The following is a 19890-nucleotide window of genomic DNA, read 5'->3' on the forward strand; positions in this document are numbered from 1 at the left end:
CTGGAGCAAGGAGCAAGGTTCCACCGAGTTCCGAAAGAAGGAGAAGCCGGCAGATCAGAGGAGTCCCCTTCCCTCCCTTGGGCAGGTGAAGGAGGCTGACAAGTTGATGACAGTAATTAACTGAGAGAACCAGCAGGAGCCAGCTAACTGAACAGAGAAACGCCTCTCTTATCTACCTGCCAGCCTGTCCCTGGGCTCTGCTTTCTCTCTCAAATTCAGTGGCCAAGGCCAGGCCAGGGGCGGGGCCCTGGGAAGCTGGCACACTTCTGTTTCCATTGGTCAAGTCGTGTTTGTTTCTAAACTGATGTAGGTCAGTTGTATTTAAGATCCTAATTTGATAATCTAAATAAATACTATGCACAGCAGTGAAATATTAGCGTGAAAGACAAAAGTGCTTGCCTCCATAAAAAACAAGTTGGAAACCTTGGGAAGACTCAGTAACATTTAAGAGAGAGGGGGAGACTGAGAAATGTTTTTCCAAGTGCCCTTAAAATTTCCAGTCCACTTTAAGGACACCAAAAGTGGAAATTGTTAATGATGCATGATGGGTGAGGTTTACACAAGAAGGGCCGTGTGAAAAGCCAATCAGCAGGCTCTACAAACAGAAATCCTTGGTCCTATATCGAATGAATAGCAAATAAGAGGGAGAATTTTCAGCTAGAAACAAAAAGAAGGTTTGAAATACACATGTATCATCTTTGATGATTCTCTGCCTTTTCTGACTTTTTAATTAACCAGCAAATCACCAACCCTGGTTGCATCCTGCTTGCCTCTAGCGCTCTACTCTTGGGAAAGATGGCTGGGTTTGCAAAACTTCAAAATGTAGTGGAGATAGAACTTTTCTTTATGTCCTAGCTCTTTGCTTTCTCCCCAAAGACATTAACAAAAAGAGCAAAACCAGCTGATGGGTAAGTGAATATTTTCCCCTTGTCAGTTCTTGTCAAAAGTGGAGGAGATGGCAAGAGATCATGTGGTTGGGGATGTGCTCTTTGGAGAGTCAAAATGAGTTTCCAGATGTCCCAGAACCAGTAAATGTCAGAGAAAAGAAAGAATCAGATCTGGACCAGCTATGGCTAAACAGGAAGCACTTTTGCCAAGCAGAGATAGTTCTGGAATTGGAAATCAGTTTAAGACGAGGAGGACAAACATCTCCATTGTGAATCACCTTTTCCAGATTTTTTTTTCATGAGAAATTGAGTAAAAAGGAATGGAGATGCCTACGCTGTGGCTCACAGCATGATACCTCAAAGTGTGACACTCGGGCATGCTGAGTACTTTGAACTAAAGGAGATTGGAAGGGCTCAGAAGCAAAGTCTCTCTGACCTTCTCCTGCCCTCCTCTCTCACACTCCTTTTTCCTCCCTGGATGCAAGCCATAGAAACCAGAATTCCTCTTCCTCAAAGCCAATCACAGAAACTAGGACTCCTCTCCCCTAAAGAAACCATAAAACCTAGAAAGGTCACTCTCTTCCTTCTCCCTTGAAGACCCTCAGTCCAGAGGAGTCCTGCCCCATACCCAAGGGGAAGAAATGCTACACAGAGCATCCAAGAAGAATCTGAACAGACAGGCCTTACTGGTCTGCTCACCCCCCGAATCTACAACCGTTAGATTGTACCCATTTTGTCCGGTCACCTTCCTTCATAGCTATTTAAACTTAAGCATAAAAATAGTTTTCCCTGGGTCTTTGGGTCTTCACTTCTGAAGCCTGCTGTGTCACGTAAAACTCCGATTAAATAAATGTGCTATGTTTTTCTGATGTTAACTTGTTTTTGTTACAGGAGCGTTAGCCCTTGTGATGGCTGAGGAAAGGTATCACACCTTTCCACCCCTAAACTTACAACGCTTTTTGAAGACCTAAATCTGAACAAATGAGGCTACACAGTTGGGTTGTGTCTTATTGCTAATTCTTTTCATTGCAGCTGTGTTCACACACTGGCACTCACATATTGCATGCGATGACTCAACATTGCCAGGTCCTCTTTTGGCCTCTTTGGTGGGAGCTACTGGCTCAGAAAGGAAGCAGCTGGGATGAGAAGTCTAGGGGAGTGATACCGTCCAGGGAGCCCATTATGTAGAAACAGTAGTAGAAACAGAAAACACCCCACAGGCCGGGTTACAGACAGGAAAGAAAAGAATCACGCAGGTATTATAGCCAGAACAGTCAGTACAAAAGAGCCACTTCACAGCGGAGGAAGCCTGGCTCACCGATTTCCCTGGCTCCTGTCTGGCCCAAATACAATTTCTGTAACATTTATGAACCAGGGCCAGTGGCAGCTGATGGTTTCCAGAGTCCCTGAAAAGGCCTGGAGGAGAGCTGTCATGAAACTGGAAAAGAAAAGGGCTCTTACAATTCGAGGAAATTCATGCTAAGATTGGCACTGAGCCCCATTGCTGACTTCCTCTGTGACAAAGTCCAAAGCAAATTTCTTTGCCTTAATGCGTCCAGCTGTAAAATGGGGGAATGGTGCTCAGCAGCCTAGCAAGGACCACAGACACAGGGAAGGTGTTAATTAATGACAAAGTCCTTCTGATACCAAAGTATCACCAGAATGCACATCACCACGTTGGCCAGATACTCATGGAAAAGGCTTTGAAAACTCACCTCCCTGTGGACCTCTGTAAGAAGTCAGTAATTTTCCATGAAAGATTTGGGTCAAAAAGAAATTGACTGCCTTCAGGGCATCAAGCTTCAGTAGAGAAACCAGTATAGGATGGTCAGACCCAGCAGGGAGTTACAAAGCAAAACCAACCCAGAGCTGCAAAGCTAATAGACATTTTAGCCACAGGATAAAGGCAAAGTACCCAGACTTCAATGACTCCTTGGAAAAGACAGGCAGGAAAACAAAAACACCTTCCTAATGAGAGCCTTGTTATCATTCCCCTGTACCTTCAGTAGTCTAAAATCCTAGACCCGAATACAAACAAGAAGGTTTTGCTTCATTAAACCTTTCTCTGTCTAGATATCCTCCACTAACTCATTGCTCACATTTGCTTCTTGACAAAAATCAGAGTATATTATACATGTAAAGGAAAATTTCAAAATCTCAAGCACCCCCAAACTCCTTATACAAGAGGGAATGTTAAGCCTGGAGACTGAGTCATGTAACACCCTCTTCCAAACAAATAGCTGTTCTAGCATTTTATACAAATGTTCTAGCATTTGTACGCTATGTTCTAGCATAGTATTCAAAAAGCATTTTAGATGTTTGTGATTGCCAGAAAGAGTGACAGAAACAAAAGTTAATGCAAATTAGCCTCTACTATGTACGTGTCTCTCATTTTGAGATGTATCCTTTTATTTAAATCTTCACCACAGCTTCATGAGATAGTTTTCATTATCCTCTCGTTGTGATGGTGGCGTTTTTCTTAACAGATGAGGAGACGTGGCCTGTAAGAAACTTAATTGGAGATCACAGCAAACTCAGACTCCAGCCTTGGGCTCCTTCCAGCAGGCCAAACTGCCTTTTGATAGTCCTGAGACAAAGGCAACTGACTCAAACATCTACAGTCTGGTTTTTAAGTGGGTAGATGTCTAAAAAAATTTTTTAATATTTTTTGTAAAGTCATACACAGTAAAATTCACTCCTTTTGGTGTGAAGTTATGAATTTAGACGTATGCATAGTCACAAAACTACCACCACAATCGAGAAAGAGAATACTTTGATCATCCCGCCCCCAACTTCCATACACCAAATTCCTTCCTGTTGCTCTTGTAATGAGTCCCTTCCCCTTTCCTGGAAACAGCTGATCTTTTTTTCCGGACCCATAATTTTGAACTTTTCAGAAAACATCATCTCAAAATCCATGACACTCATGAATTCAAAGAATGGCTGCTCTCTCTGTAAATATAAACCCACCACTGCGATACAGGAACAGGGAAATGATACCAAAAGACAGCAAAAGCTATAAAGTCCCCTCTAACGCATGCACCCACCCCCAAGAAAGCAACAAATAAACTATAGGACATCCTCAGCATTTCAGTTAGTGGAGAGGATCTGGAAGGCTCTCTGGGGGACCCCTGGAGCACCCAAACAGCAGCCATCATAGGACCTAGGATAAGGCTCTACTCTTTATTCATCCTTGACCCTAAGCTTCCTATTTTTCAGCAAATACAGCTTTGTGTTCTTACAGCCAGATAGTGAAATTGACAGGTGCTTATAATCTTATGGATGAAAACTAATTCTCCTACGCCTGGGAAAGTCAGTCCCCAGACAGCCTGGAAGGCTTAGGGCTCAGTTGGTAAAGCAGAGAAGGAGAAAGAGAGGTAGAAAGAGTGATGGGTCACAGTGCCCAAAAATATGGCACCTTGGCATTTGAGGAACAGCAGAAGCAGGAAAGTCTCTCTGACCTTCTGCAGCCAATCTCTCCTGAAGCAGGCCATAAATAATTCTCTGACCTTCCTCTAAAGTAGATTATAACACCCTCATCTTTAAAGTGTACACCCTATGCCCAAAGGAAAGGAATATCCTTATCTCTGAAGACACAGGGATGCAGTGAAGAATCTGAACAAGCAGGCCTTACTAAGCTTCCCCCCGTTTATTGCCATTTAGATCATACACCTTTTGTCCAATTACATTTCTCCACATCTGCCTGCTATTCACCAAATGTAAGCACAAAAATACACTGGTTTCTATTGCTTTGGGTTTTCATTTCTGAAGGCTCCTGTGTCATATAAATTTTATATTGAGCAAATTTGTATATTTTTTTCTTGTTACTCTGTCTGTATAGGTGCCTCAGCTGTGAACCTTTTGATGGATTTTTAAAAAGATACTTTTTTTCTCCCCTCCAGGAGGAAGGGATCTCTGCTGAATCAGTCCTGGCCTCCAGCAGAATCAATGACCCAGGGACTCCATCACATACCTGGCTTGACTTCTCACAGCCCCAGACTGAGCTCACTTTGGAAAGCCAGCCACACTTTCAAAGACTCATTCCCAGAACCTGCAGCTTTTTCCACCCAGGAAGAAATCCTTGCTTAGGTGGCATTCCCTCCACCCCAGAATATTCTTTCAAGCCATCCACCTGCAGCAGGTGGTAAGTTTTCAACACCTCTCCTCAGAGCATTGGAGGCCAGGCTTTCCTGAAGGTTTCCACCTGCAGTACGGGTTGAAAAAAGAGTTCAGATGTCTATAAGTTAATGTAGTGCCTGTGACTGGGCCAGCAGGGATTCAGAGTGGCAATGGTTGCTATCTTATAAGACCATGCAATCCAAATACAGGATTAAGGATCAATTTTCCAAGCAGTCCAGAGGCAGTGACTAAGAACACAAGTGTCTGCTCTGTGAAGGCCATGGTCCTGTAGTGGGATGTGAGGCTGCCAGGGCTGGCCTGGGGAGGTGGCAGTTTCCCCACCCACCAGTGGTGAGTCTTGGCAAAGACCCAGAAAGGAGGCACAGCTAACACCTAACATCAACCATCAGGCCTGAAGGCCATGTGTCACGTTCCTCTAGGCTCTACTTGCTTTTCCCTTTTCACACTTAGAACACCTGGGAACCTGGATTGACAAAGAGCTCTGAAGCCTCAGGTCATGGCACTGAAATCAGGAAAAACTTCCTAGGGGCTTTTTATGGAAAAGACTCTTGTTAGGGTGGGAGGGCGAAAGTAAGGAGAAGGGAGAGAGGAAACAGGGTAGAAAAAAAGAAAGTTAAATAAAATAATATTTTAATTTGTAACACATAGATCTCAGGCCAAACTTTAGTTGTGTATATGAAAGAAGAACATTATAAGCATTCATTATGATCTGGTTTTGGCAAAAAGAATTAATGGGATATATACATATATTTGAACGTTTCATTCAAATAAATACAGTAACAATATATTGTAATATATAGATTCTAAACATATAATTAAATATATATGGCACATGATATATAATTTATAGTATATATATTAAATGTCATGTATGGCATATATAATCTATAGTGTATATAACTATGTTATATATATGACATATATAATGTATGCTATATATGGTAATTCTATATTAGACTGCATATTCTAATTCTAGCCACTAAATTAGAATGAAAATGGAACTAAATATGCCAAAAGCTGGGATTTTTTGCTCTTCTGTATTTCAAACTTCTACAAAAATTCTACATTATTTTGTAATCATATTCAAGAGTTAGCGAAACTTTTAAAAGTTTATATGGCTCAATGGGAAGCCCTCCCAATATTTATTGTTCCCATTTGGAGCATGGTCCCAAAGCACCCCTTAGAATAGGGGTCCCCTCTGGAGGCCATGTGGAAAGGACAGACCTCTTTCTGTTCGCCTCCAGCCCAGTGCAGAGAGGGGATCAGGTGAGTCTTCCATTCTTCCAGTGCCTGCAAAGGGGTCTTCCTCTCATCCTCGGAGTGGAGCCTAGGGGGAATGGGAGGAGCCGCTGAACAGACAGCTCCCACTAGGTCATCCATCTGCCCTTCATCTTCTACAGACAGGCTGCCCCTGGCTTCCTGGAGTTGTAGGCTCTGGATAAGCAATCGACAAGCTTCCAAGTCAGCTTCCCACACTTTTCCAAGCAGTGGACACTTGCAGCTGAGACAGAGATAACAAAGGCATAAAAATGAACTCAGTGATATTTCATCATACCAAGTCAATAGCTTGTCTACCTGGCTAAACGTCAGCTAGTCATCTAATTCATGACTTAGTTTCGCAGTGATAAATTATGTCAACTAGAAGAGTCATCAGAGGGACCAGATTTGTACACCATCAAGTCACCATGAAATGTGCTGGTCCTTAGCTGCTTGGTCTGCAAAGGCATCCAACGTCCTATGTATTTTTCCAAACTCAGCAACCAATATAACACGGCTTCTGCTCATAACTGTTTTCAGCCCCACTGGCTTGCTTTGACTCCTCAGGCCTGACCAACTCTTCCAGGTTAGATCATTTCTCTCCGTCCATTCTCCACCAACACACATATACCCATGCCTTCATCTGAGTAAATCATATTATCTTCAGAACTCGGCTTGAATAACCTTTTAGGGGCGGAAACATCTCTGCCTTCCAACTAGAAAATATGATGGGTTTCTTAGCATGTTTTACTTTTATTTCAGAGTATTTATCACAATTCTAATTATTTATGTGATTATTGTTTTCTTTTCCCTGACAGCAGGGCTTGTAACTGTGTTGTTCTCCACTCTATTGCTAGACTGTATTGTATTAGTTTTCATACTGCTATAAAGAACTACCCAAGACTGTTAATTTATAAAGGAATGAGGTTTAACTGACCCAAAGTTCAGCGTGGCTGGGGAGGTGTCAGGAAATGACAGAAGGGGAAGGGGAAGCAAGGCACCTTCTTCACATGGTGGCAAGAAACAGAAGTGCAAAGCAAAAAGGGAAAGAGCCCTGATAAAACCATCAGATCTCGTGAGATCTCACTATCCTGATAACAGCAGGGGGAAACTGCCCCCATAATTCGATTACCTCCACCTGGTCTCCCTTGACACTTGGGGATTATGGGGATTATGATTCAAGATGAAATTTGGTGGGGACACAAAGCCTAACCACATTAGTTCACCACTGGCCCTTCCCAAATCTCATGTCCCTTTCAAATTTCAAAACCAATCATGCCTTCACAACAATTCCCCGAAGTCTTAATTCATTCCAGCATTAGCCCAAAATTCCAGGTCCAAAGTCTCATCTGAGATAAGTCAAGTCTCTTCCACCTAGGAGCCTTGTAATATCAAAAACAAGTTAGTTGGTTCCAAGATACAATGGGGATACAGGCATTGGATAAATGCTCCCATCCCAAATGGGAGAAATTGGCCAAAACTAAGCGGCTACAAGGCCCCATGCAACTCCAAAATCCAGCCAGGCAGTCAAATCCTAAAGCTCTGAAATGACCTCCTTTGACTCCATGTCTCACATCTAGGTCATGCTGATGCAAGAGGTGGGTTCCCATGGTCTTGGATAGTTCTGTCCCTATGGCTTTGCAGGGCATAGTCCCCTTCCCAGTTGCTTTCACAGGCTGGCACTGAGTATCTGCAGCTTTTCCAGGTGCAAGGTGCAAGCTATTAGTGGATCTACTATTCTAGGGTTTGGAGGATGGTGGCTCTCTTCTTACAGCTCCACTAGGCAATGCCCCAGTGGGGACTCTGTGTGGGGGCTCCATCCCTGCAGCAAACTTCTGCCTGGACATCCAGGCATTTCCAGACATCCTCTGAAATCTAGGCACAGGTTCCCAAACCTCAATTCTTGACTTCTGTGCACCCACAGGTCCAACACCACGTGTAAGCTGCCAAGGCTTTGGGCTTGCACCCTCTGAAGCAACAGCCTGAGCTGTACAATGGCCACTTTAGCCATGGCTGGGACACAGGCACCAAATCCTGAGGCTGAATAAAGCAGCAAGGCCCTGGGCCCAGCCCAAGAAACTGTTTTTTCCTCGTAGGTCTCCAGGCCTGTGGTGGGATGGGCTACAATGAAGACCTCTGACAGGCCCTGGAAACATTTTCCCCATTGTCTTGGGGATTAACATTTGGCTGCTTGTTACTTAGGCAAATTTCTGCAGAAAGCTTTAATTTCACCTCAGAAAATGGAATTTTCTTTTCTATTGCATCATCAGGCTGTAAATTTTCTAAAATGTTATGCCCTGCTTCCCTTTTTAACATAAGTTCCAATTGCAAATCATCTCTTAGTGAATGCATAAAAATAAATTCTTTTAAGAGGACCCAAGTCACTTCTTGAATGCTTTGTTGGTTAGAACTTTCTTCGACTAGATACCCTAAATCATGTCTCTCAAGTTCAAAGTTCCACAGATCTCTAGGGCTGGGGCAAAAGGCTGCCCATCTCTTTACTAAAGCAAAACAAGAGTCACCTTTATTCAAATTTCCAACAAGTTCCCCATCTCTATTTGACACCACTTCAGCCTGGACTTCATTGTTCATATCACTATCAGCATTTCAGTTAAAGCCATTCAACAAGTCTCTAGGAAATTCCAAACTTTCCCACATCTTCCTGTCTTCTTCTGAGCCCTCCAAACGGTTCCAACCTCTGCCTGCTACCCAGTTCCAAGTCTCTTTCACATTTTTTGGTATCTTTATACCATCTTCAACATGGATCATGAATTTAAATACATACCATGCCCAGCATACAATGTAAATGTGTGAAGCAGGGAAAGGATGATATAAACCATGACAACTAATATTCAGCCTCAGTGGTAGAAGACAATAGAAAGGAGTGACTCTGGCTAGTTGGGAAGACATATCCCTGTATACGGGGCACAACATCAACCCATCAGCTCAGGCACACTGAAACTATAAGAAATGTAAATTCAATGTTGACAAAAATCTTGATTTTTCTGGAAAGCCAAAAATTAGGAATTGTCAATGAAAATATATATTTTCATCCATCCAGACAGCTTCATGCTAGATATTTTCTATAGACTTAACTTCCATTTAATAATCATTCCTCCTACTGTCTCTGCTCTGCTATTCAATCCACTATTGTATTCTAAATTTCAGTTACTTTGAATTTGATTTTCTTATATATATTCCAGTTCTCCATCAAAATTCTCCACCATGTTTCCTATTTTTTTGGACATATTGATTCTCTCAAAGCCAACATCCATAAATGAGATCAGAAGGAAAAACAAGGAATTAGGCAGAAGTAATATTAGAAGAGATTATCAGCAACGAATATCATGTATTGACAATGAACATCAAACCACATATTTAGGAAGTACTACAACTCAAAATAGGAAAATATCAAAGAAAACACACACCTAGGCCCATCATAATGAAACTAAACACCAAAGACAGAACAAAACTCTTAAAAGCAGTGAGAGAAAAGAAAGGCACATTAACTTCAAAGAAACAAAAGTATGGGTAACAGAAACGGTGAACGGTAGAAGACAATAAAACATCTTTAAAATGCTGAAAGAAATTAACTGCCAATCTAGAATTATGCAATCATTTTGAACGTTCTTCAAAAATAAAAGTAAAATAGGCTAGGCATGGTGATTCACAATGGGAGAGGCATAATGGGACTTCTCATGTACAAGAAGCATTCTATTTCTTGATGGTGATGGTTTCAGGAGTTCATTTAGTGAAAATTCATCAAGTTGTACACTTGTGATATATGTATTTTATGTCTATGTCAATCTAAAATAACAAAAAGAGAAAAAGAAAATATAATAAGAAAAGGAGAAAGGAAGGAAAGGAAGAAGGAAAAAAGGGAAGGAAGGGAGGGAGGGAGGGAGACAGGGAATGGATTTTCTGAGATGCACTGGAGCAGAGGTGCAGGAATGGGGTCTGATCCACACTAGAAACAACAGTCCTTATTTGGGGGCACTTTGGTACTTTTCATTTTCCTAATTTTAGCCAATCTAATAGGTAAAAGGTGGGATCTTGTTTGAAGTTGCATTTCTCCACTAGGATCATTTCATAGCCACTCAGATTTTCTTCGGTGAATTATCTTTTTATATTCATTGCCTGTTTATTCCTTTCTTGGGTTCCCTATCCTTTCCCCAAGGGTTTTGCTGGAGGAGCCATTTTATTACCACTTCAATATCTTTAACTTGTACACTCTATTCAAGTTTTCCATTTATTCTTCCATCCATTTAAATATTTTATATATATCCTTTATATAAATTAATCTATTTTCTTTTCTTTCTTTTTCTTTTTTTTTTTTAAGACAGAGTCTCACTCTGTCACCAGGCTGGAGTGCAGTGGCATGATCTCAGCTCACTGCAACCTCTGCCTCTGGGATTCAAGCAATTTTCATGCCTCAGCCTCCCGAGTAGCTGGGATTACAGGCACACATCACCACACCCAGCTTTATTTTATTTATTTATTTATTTTTTTTTTTAGTAGAGATGAGGTTTCACCATGTTGGCCAGGACGGTCTCAATGTCCTGACCTCCTGGGTGATACACCCGCCTCAGCCTCCCAAAGTGCTGGGATTACAGGTGTCAGCCACCACACCCCGCCTAAATTAATCCACTTTCTAATCAATTTCCAATGTATTGTTACATGTTTGTTCATAATTTTAAAAACTATTTTAAAAGTTACTTGTTTGTAGATATCATTTTCAGTATATGTTTTACTTATTCTTTTTCTGATTTATCTTATTCAGTCTTATCAAAGGTTTGCTATCTTATTAATCTCTTCAAAGAACTAATTTTTGCTTTGTTAATCTTCATATTGATTTTTGTGCACTATTTTATTGATTTGTTCTTATCTTTATATTTCCATTTCCCCCATTATTTGGATTATCTTTTTATTAGCTTCTGATAAACACTTAACTCGTTTGTTTTCTTTCTTATTTTCCACTCTTGATATTTTAATGTTATAATAAGTATATTTAAAGCTCTTAATTTTTGTCTGAATAATACTTTAACCATGTCCAATATGTTTATTTAAATTTTTAATTATTAACTATTTCAAATATACAGAAAAATACCAAAAATAATTTAACAAACACCTGTGGGCCTATCATAAAACCATCAATTCATAAAATTTTTCTGTAATTGCTTTATATTTATTTTTAGAATTTACAACATTATTGTCCAGAAGATTTTACAAACAGCCTTTCATTATCTTTCCTGATGTTTTCCTTATTAATTCAATGGCTACATAGTGGCATGTTTTTTAGTTTCTAAATAGAAAAATTGTTTCTCACTTCCCTTTTTGTTAGATTAATATCTAATTTTATTGCATACTGGTTGAGAAATAACTGTGTAAAATTAACTGAGGCTTCTTCTATCACCTAGTACTTCACTGATTTTTGTAAATTTTCCCTATGTGTCCAAAAAGAATGAGCATTGTGTTCACTGAGTGTAAAGCAAAGGCATATTATGTCATTAAAATTTTTATATTTTTTTTGTTGTTTGCTTCATCTGTGAGTTTCAGAAATGAGTGTTTTAAATTTCCAACTATAATTCTTGATTCTTCTATTTCATCCCACAGTTTTATTGGTTGTTTTATGAGTCTCAGACTATGATTTTAGATACCTAGGGGTTCCAATCATTAAATTTTCTAACTGCTTCTTTTCTATAGATGACAATTTGCATTGTTTATATGACATTTTAGCCTTAAAGTCTATTTTCTCTGATATTAACATTGTTAATTCCAACACTCTTTTAGTTCAATTTTACCCAGCTTATCTTTTTACTATTCTATGTTTTCAGTCTATTTGCATATTTTTAAAATGACACCAACACAAAACATTTGCTGAATTGTATGAAACCCATTATAAGATTTTATCTTTGAATTGCTGGTCTTAACCCATGTACTCTCAATAATTGTAATTATTGTGTAATTACTCGTGTTTTCTCATTCATTTTAGCCTAGTTTTTCAATTTAAAAAATTCACTATTTTCTTTTTTTCTATTTTCCTTTTTCTTTTTATTAAATTCACATACAATTGTAAGAAAAACATATACAGAGATCTCATGTACCTATACCCAATTCTTAATAATAACAACACTTTGCAGAACAATAGTACAATATCATACCAGAGTATTGACATTGATGAAATCCACTAATCTTTGTCAGTGTTCCCATTGTGTGTGTGTGTTCATAGTTTTATACAATTTTATCACTTGTGTAAGTTCAGGTATCCCCTATCACATTCAAGATACAGAACAATTCAATTATCACATGAATCCCTGTGTCCCCTTTTGTAACCACACCCGCCTATGTCCTATCCTCCCCCTCCCTAGTTCCTGGAGACCACTAAGTCTGTTACCCCTTTTTAAAATGTTGTCATCTCAAAAATGATATATAAACAGAATCATAAAGTAGATACCTTCAGGGATTGGCTTTTTTTTTTTTGGCTCAGCATAATTCCCTGGAGATTTGTGTATCAATTGTTTATTCCCTTTTAACTGCTGAGTAGTATTCCATGCTATGTATGTACCACAGTGTGTTTAACCATTCACCCACAGAAAGACATTTCAGATATTCCTAATGTGGGTATATTATGAATAAAAGATACTATCAACATCTGTGCACAGGCATTTGCATAAAATTAAAATTTTCATTTTTCTGAAATAATTGTCCAACAGTGCAATTGCTGAGCTGTATCATACGTACATGTTTTGTCTTGTAAGAAACTGCCAAACTGTTTTTCAGAGTGGCCATACCATTTGTGTTCTTATCAGCAATGCATGAGTGATCTTGTTCCTTTGCATCCTCACCAATATTTGGTGTTATAATTTTTTTGTTTTTACCATTCTGAGAGGTATATAATGTTATCTCATTGTGGTTTCCATTTCCATTACCTTCATGTCTAATGATGTTGACCAGCTTTTCATGTGCTTCTTTGCCATCTATATAGCCTCTTCAGTGTGGTATGTGTTATGTCTTTTGCCTCTTTTCTACTTGAATTTATATTTTTTAGTGTTGGCTTTTGAGACTCTATACTTTATAGATACTGATAATTTTTCAGATATATATGGTTACAGATATGTCTGCCAGTCTCTAGCCCATCTTTTCATCCTCTTCACATGAACCTTTACAGAGCAAAAGGGTTTACTTCAAAGAAGTTTCAGGCTATCAATGTTTCCTTTTACTTGATTGTGCTTCTAGTGTCAAGTCTTAGAAATCTTTGCCTTGCCTTAGGTCTCAGTGACTGACTCCTATTTTTTTTTTTTCCTAAAAGTTTTACAGTTTTATATTTTACAATTAGGTCCTTGATCCATTTTATGTTAATTTTTGTATGAAGTATGAAACTTAGTTTGAGTTCATCTTTTGCCAATGGAAGTTCAGTAGCTCCAGCTCCATTTGTTAAAAATTATATTGTTCCTTCATTTAATTACCTTTATGCCTTTGCCAAAGATCATTTGAGCATATTTTTGTGGATCCATTTTTTAGGATTTCATTTTAATTTATTTACAATATGTTGGATCATATCTCTTTGTATAGTTTACATAATAATTGCTCTGTGTATTACAATATGCAGGCAGCATTACCATCAACTGGCACCAATATTCCACTACTTTAAGTATGCAAATAAACCTTCCTTCCATTTCAGTCTCTTTACCTTCTGAATTTTAAAATATTATTGTCTGGTTGGGTGCAGTGGATTATACCTGTAATCCCAGCACTTTGGGAGGCTAAGGCAGACGGATCACCTGAGGTCAGGAGTTCGAGACCAGCCCAACCAATATGGTGAAACCCCATCTCCACTAAAAATACAAAATTTAGTTGGACACAGTGGCACATACCTGTAGTTCTAGCTATTTGGTAGGCTGAGACAGGATAATCACTTGAACATGGGAGGCGGAGGTTGCAGTAAACTCAGATCATGCCACTGCACTCCAGCCTGGGTGACAGAATGAGTCTCCATCTCAAAAATAAAATAAAATATTACTGTCTTAAGTTTACTAAAATTAATTTGTTTCAATCACCATAATACACTATCTAAAACTCATTAGGTAAAGGGTAGTCTACCGTAATTCTACTCTTTTCATCATTCTGTATCTCTTTCTGTAGCTCCAAGAGAATTTCATCTAGCTAATCTTTAATCTGCTAACAACAAATACATGTAGTTTTCTTCATCTGGGAATATCTTTATTTCCTCTTCATTCTTAAAGGATAATTTTGCTGGATGTAGGATTCTATGTTGACAGTTTTTTTGTCATTTGATAATTGTGCCACTTCTTTCTGGTTTCCATAGTTTCAGGTGATAAATTCACTGTTATCGAAATTGTTGTTTCCCTATAGGTGAGAAATCATTTATTTATCTCTGAGTGTACTCAAAAACTTTTTCTTGTCTTTAGTTTTTAGAAGCTCAATTCCTATGTGTCTTAGTATGGATTTATTTTTGTTTATTCTCCTGGGGATTTGTGTAGCTTCTTGAATCTGTAGGATTGTGCCTTTCACCAAATTCAGGGAGTTTTTAGCCATTGTGTCTTCAAATATTCTTTAGCCCCACTCTCCTTTTCTCCTTTTAAAATTCAGTGATATAAATGGTTGATCTTTTGCTATGTCCCACAGAGCTCAAGGCTCTGTTCATTTTTTTCGGTCTATTGTTTCTTGTTCAGATTGGGTAAATTCTATTAATCTGTTGTCAATTTCATGGAATCTATCCTCTGTCACCTTCACTCTACTATTAAGCTTGTGCAGTGAGATTCTTATTTCTGCTTTTTTATTTTTAGTTCTCTAATTTACATCTGGTTTTTTAAAAAAATTTTACATCTTTGCTGACCTTTTCTGATTTTTTCATTTGTTGTAATAGCTTATTAAAGCATTTCATGATGACTGTATACAATTCTTATCACATAATTCCAACATCTGATTCATCTCCATGCTACTATCAGTTGACTGTCTTTCCTCATTCAAGCTGTGATTTCCTTGGTTTTTATTATGGTGAATGGTTCCTAATTATATCTTGGGTACATCGGCCATTATGTTAAAAAAAATGTTGAGTTCTATTTAAATCTTTTCTTTTATGAGGGAATTCTGTATAGCTTTATCATGCAGATCCTGTCCTACTTTTCTATAGGCTGTGGTTCCAGTGGAATTTTTATTTTTGAAACCTAGCAGTGTGGTTTTTTTGTTTGTTTGGCTTTGAGTTTTGTTTTGGAGTTGGTTGTTTTGTTGTTGTTTGTCTGCTTGATTCATCTGGCTCTATGAGAACTTCCATTGGTCCCTGATGGTGCTAGCCGAAGGGGCAGAAGGGGCCTACCCCCAGGTCAGGCCACTGAATGTCTCTTGGTGGGGGTATAAGGTCTCCGGCTCTGGAGGACAAGAAGACTTCCCTGGTTGGGTATCTAATGTGGCAGAAATCCCCTTGCCCCTGGTGGGGCAGGGAGAGGAGAGAAGAATACTTCCCAAGCTGGACATCTGTTGTGGCAGGGTCCCTCTTGCCAGTGATTCCTGGCTGGCCAGGTGTCTCTGGGAGAGGAAGGGAGTTGGAGGCCAGCAGAGAAGAAGAGCACTCCTCTGGCTGCGTTTTGTTAGCAGGGCTCCCAATCCAGGGCAGGACTAAACCTAGTTGAGCTGCCTTTGGTTGCTTGGTTGAATGTCAGGGAACCCAGGTCTAGGTCATCTTCCTTCATGAGGTAGGTACGCAGGAAGCCCTGAAGCTATGTTTTCCTTCTAGTCCTACAGTCCCAAGCCAGATCACTGTTCTCTCACTGTCTTTCAGAGTTCTCATTCGATTACCTCTTGCATTATTTTCAGGATTTAGAATTGCCTTAGTGGGAAGAGGCAGAGAAATGGGTCCATGCCCTATTTTTCCCAGACCAGGAATCCTCCCTTACTTTTTAAATATTTTATTTTTCTCTTTTCCCACTTTCCATTAGGTGGATCAAATCTTCTTCTATTGGTCTAAAAATTATACACTATATTTTTGTCTTCTGGTAGTTTTCTTTGTATCTATAAGACCATATTTATGTTTTTTCATATAAATTTGCTGAGCTTTTCCATTTCTATATCTTCCTCCCAAACAAGAAAAGTACCTTAGTATATTTTCACCTCACTCTCATTCTACCTCTATCCCATGTCTGAAGCAATAAACTGATATATATTTTGAGGCTGTATTTTAGTTCTAGATTTTTATTAAGATATATTTTTGGCCAGGCATAGTGGCTCACCTGTAATTGCAGCACTTTGGGAGGCTGAGGTGGGCAGATCACAAGGTCAGGAGTTCAAGACCATCCTGGCCAACATGGCGAAACCCCATCTCTACTAAAAATACAAAAAAAAATTAACTGGGTGTGGTGGCATGTGCCTATAATCCCAGCTACTTGGGAGGTTGAGGCAGGAGAATCGCTTGAACCCAAGAGACAGAGACTGCAGTGAGCCGAGATCCCGCCACTGCACTCCAGTCTGGCGACAGAGCAAGACTCTGTCTCAAATATGTGTGTGTGTGTGTGTGTGTGTGTGTGTATGTGTATATATATATATACATATATATGTGTATATATAAGTATATATATTTCTGTTGTTTATTTGTAAGTTCTCTATTTCATCAACAGTAAAAATTTGCTAAGGTGTATTTGCATCCTCTGACACAGCTCATAGTATCCTCCTACACTTTTCATCTTGTTGAAATACTTCCTCTAAGAATGTTCCCAAGAAGCCTGTGCATGGTAAATCTTTTAAGTATTTCCAGGTCTCATAGTCCCATTTAAATAATGGTTTTATTTAATATTCTTGGTTCCACATTTTGAAAATATTACTTGATAGCCTCTTGTATTATGTGTTCTATAGAGAAATCTAAGATCAATCTAGTCCTTATCCTTAAATAATTGACTTGCTCTTAGAATTTTATCTCTATCATTGTTTTACATAAATTTTATTACAACCTATTGAGATATGCCTCTTGCCTTTTTTTCTATCCTGTGTTTTGTACTCTATGAGCCTATCGTCCAAGGTTTTATATATTTTCCTTTTTCTGGGAAGTTCTCAATCATTCTCTCATGTTTCCATTCATTCTTCTATTGATTGTTTTCTTTCCTTCTGGGATTCTTTTTATATGAATGTTGATCCAAAAAATGCTATTCTTCATATTGCTTCACTTATCTTTTAAGTTTTCTCTCTCTCTCTGACTGTTTGTTGAGGTCCTCTGAGAATTTCTGACATCTTCTGGCTCACTAATTGGTTTTTCAGCTGAATGCATTTGGCACTCAATGCATTTACTGAAACTTAAAAAAAATATATATTTTGTATTCTTTGATTTTCCATTTGACTCCTTTTTAAGGCTTCATGTTTCATGTCATATTTTCAACATCCTTCTTTATCTTTGGGGAATATTTGATATGTCTATTGAACACCTTGTATGTCCACTTCACTAATTATGCTTCATCAGCTTTTAGCCATTCCATTCATTATTGTTCTTTTGTAGCAGTTGCCTCCAAAGCAGTCTTGTTTATTTTTCAAATGAGTTCCTATTTCCGTAGGCCTACTAACTGCTTAGGCTGGTCTTGGGTCTTTGGAGAAGTGGATACAGTCAAGGCCCTAATTTGTGCAGGTCCAATGGGTTCAGGTGGTAGGTGGGTGAGGGAAAAGAGCCTCTGGGGGAATCATCTGTGCTCCCAGAAATATAGTCTCTCTCAGTTGTAATGACCTATCCCTCGGCAAACAGGGAGGATGGGGATGATGATGATCCTGGCCATCTGCTTGATCCCCTCCCAGGCAGTGCTCCTCTGCTACTGCTTGTCAAGCCTCAGTACCCCGAGCCTCAGTGCCAGCAGGTGTTTGTTTCTAGAAGCACCTAGGTAGGATTGGCCTTCCTCAGCAATGTGAAGGAGGAAAAAAGGGCACGTGTGAAAAGCTCTCCTCCACTCTTATCATCTGTTTCCTTTCCACATGTGGGCCAAATCACCTTCAGTTATCTGAGGGTTTCTCTGTTATTTTTTACTATGAACTTGACAGATCCATCAACATCTCTCTGGCTTCTATGTTGTGTGCAAGGCTGGATTTAAAGGAAAGAGCCAGCAGCCTGTCTCATAACTTTCCTACGAAAAAAAGGTTTGCTACTTCTGTAACTAATTTTCTATATTATAATGACTGGAATACTGTAACTTTGTGTCTATTTGTTATTTGATGGGACAGTGTATGTGTACCCTGAGTGGGAGTAGGGCTAGTCCCCAAACTTCTTTTAGAATGCACATGTCAAAGTTTGGAAGCCAATTTGAGGGATGCTACACTGAGTGCTGAGGAAAATATGTGGGTGTAAAATTACAGTGTAATTTCACAATACATAATCATTTCATCAAGCTTTAGATTTTTAAGATATCTGCTTATTGCATCTGTTTGTACTAAAGAGAATAGTGGTTGACTTTGAAGTCTTTTAGAAGTTTTGCTATTTCTGCCCAGGGAAAACAATTAGGTCATTAGTAATCATTCTTTAAGAGAATGACTCATGGCTACTTGAACTGTGTGAGATCTTTGGTGATGTTTTCACAACCAGTAATGAGGCAGCTAGACAATACAATTTCAGTGTTTGGGGGTAAGTTCTTTTTTTTTTTTTTTGAGACTGAGTCTCACTCTGTTACCCAGGCTGGAGTGCAGTGGTGCGATGGCTCACTGCAACCTCCACCTCCCGGATTCCAGCAATTCCCCTCCCTCAGCCTCCTAAGTAGCTGGGATTACAGGTGCATGCTACCACACTCAGCTAATTTTTTGTATTTTTAGCAGAGACAGGGTTTCACCGTGTTGGCCAGACTGGTCTCGAACTCCTGACCTCAGGCAATTCACCCGCCTTGGCCTCTCAAAGTGCTGGGATTATAGGTGTGAGCCACTGTGGCTGCCCTGGGGGTAAGTTCTTGAGAAGAGAATTGATATTCACCAATCCTGTTATTCCTGCCAGTTGGAAGTAAAATGGGGTCTAGGAGATCATCTGAGTATGGCTTGAATCCTCCTGGGACCCAGGCATGTATGTGTTTTTCTATGGGGAATGGTGTGGTGGGAGAGGGTAGGCAGCAAGTTGGTGAGCTTCTATCCATTTTAGGAGAGGAAATACTGAGCTCTGACACAGATGCCAAGAGTTTCAGCTCTTATAACCAAATTCTCTTTACTGATTTATTAATATGTCCACTTAAAGGGCATTAGTATTTTACTCCATTTTTTGGAAGCTTTGAAAATAACCAGGTCTTGGCTAGGTGCGGTGGCTCACATCTGTAATCCCAGCACTTTGGAAGGTCGAGGCAGGCAGATCACCAGAGGTCAGGAGTTCGAGACCAGCCTGACCAACATGGTGAAACCCCTCTCTATTCAAAATACAAAATTAGCCAGGTGTGGTGGCGCATGCCTGTAATCCCAGCTACTAGGGAGGCTGAGGCAAGAGAATCACTTGAACCCAGGAAGCAGAGGTTGCGGTGAGCTGAGATTGCACCATTGCACTCTAGCCTGGGCAACAAGAGCAAAGCTCCCTCAGAAAAAAAGAAAAGAAAGACAAGAAAGGAAAGAAAGAAGGAAAGAAAGAAAAAAAGAAAAAGAAAGAGGGAAA

At 39.5% G+C, this 19890-nt stretch overlaps 1 protein-coding gene across 4 annotated transcripts in view; it reads right to left on the reverse strand.

The window, feature by feature from the left end:
• DISC1 (DISC1 scaffold protein) overlaps positions 1–19890 on the reverse strand; it is a 373398-nt gene that overhangs the window by 25942 nt on the left and 327566 nt on the right. For all 4 annotated transcript variants that reach the window (XM_032242435.1, XM_032242432.1, XM_032242434.1 and 1 more), the window contains one exon: positions 6252–6528. In XM_032242435.1, coding sequence (XP_032098326.1) covers positions 6252–6528 — 277 coding nt within the window. The remainder of the gene's footprint in view (positions 1–6251; positions 6529–19890) is intronic.

Source organism: Sapajus apella, unplaced genomic scaffold (genome assembly GCF_009761245.1).
Source record: "Sapajus apella isolate SASKATOON/1434 unplaced genomic scaffold, GSC_monkey_1.0 scaffold49, whole genome shotgun sequence".
Classification (NCBI taxonomy): Eukaryota; Metazoa; Chordata; class Mammalia; order Primates; family Cebidae; genus Sapajus; species Sapajus apella.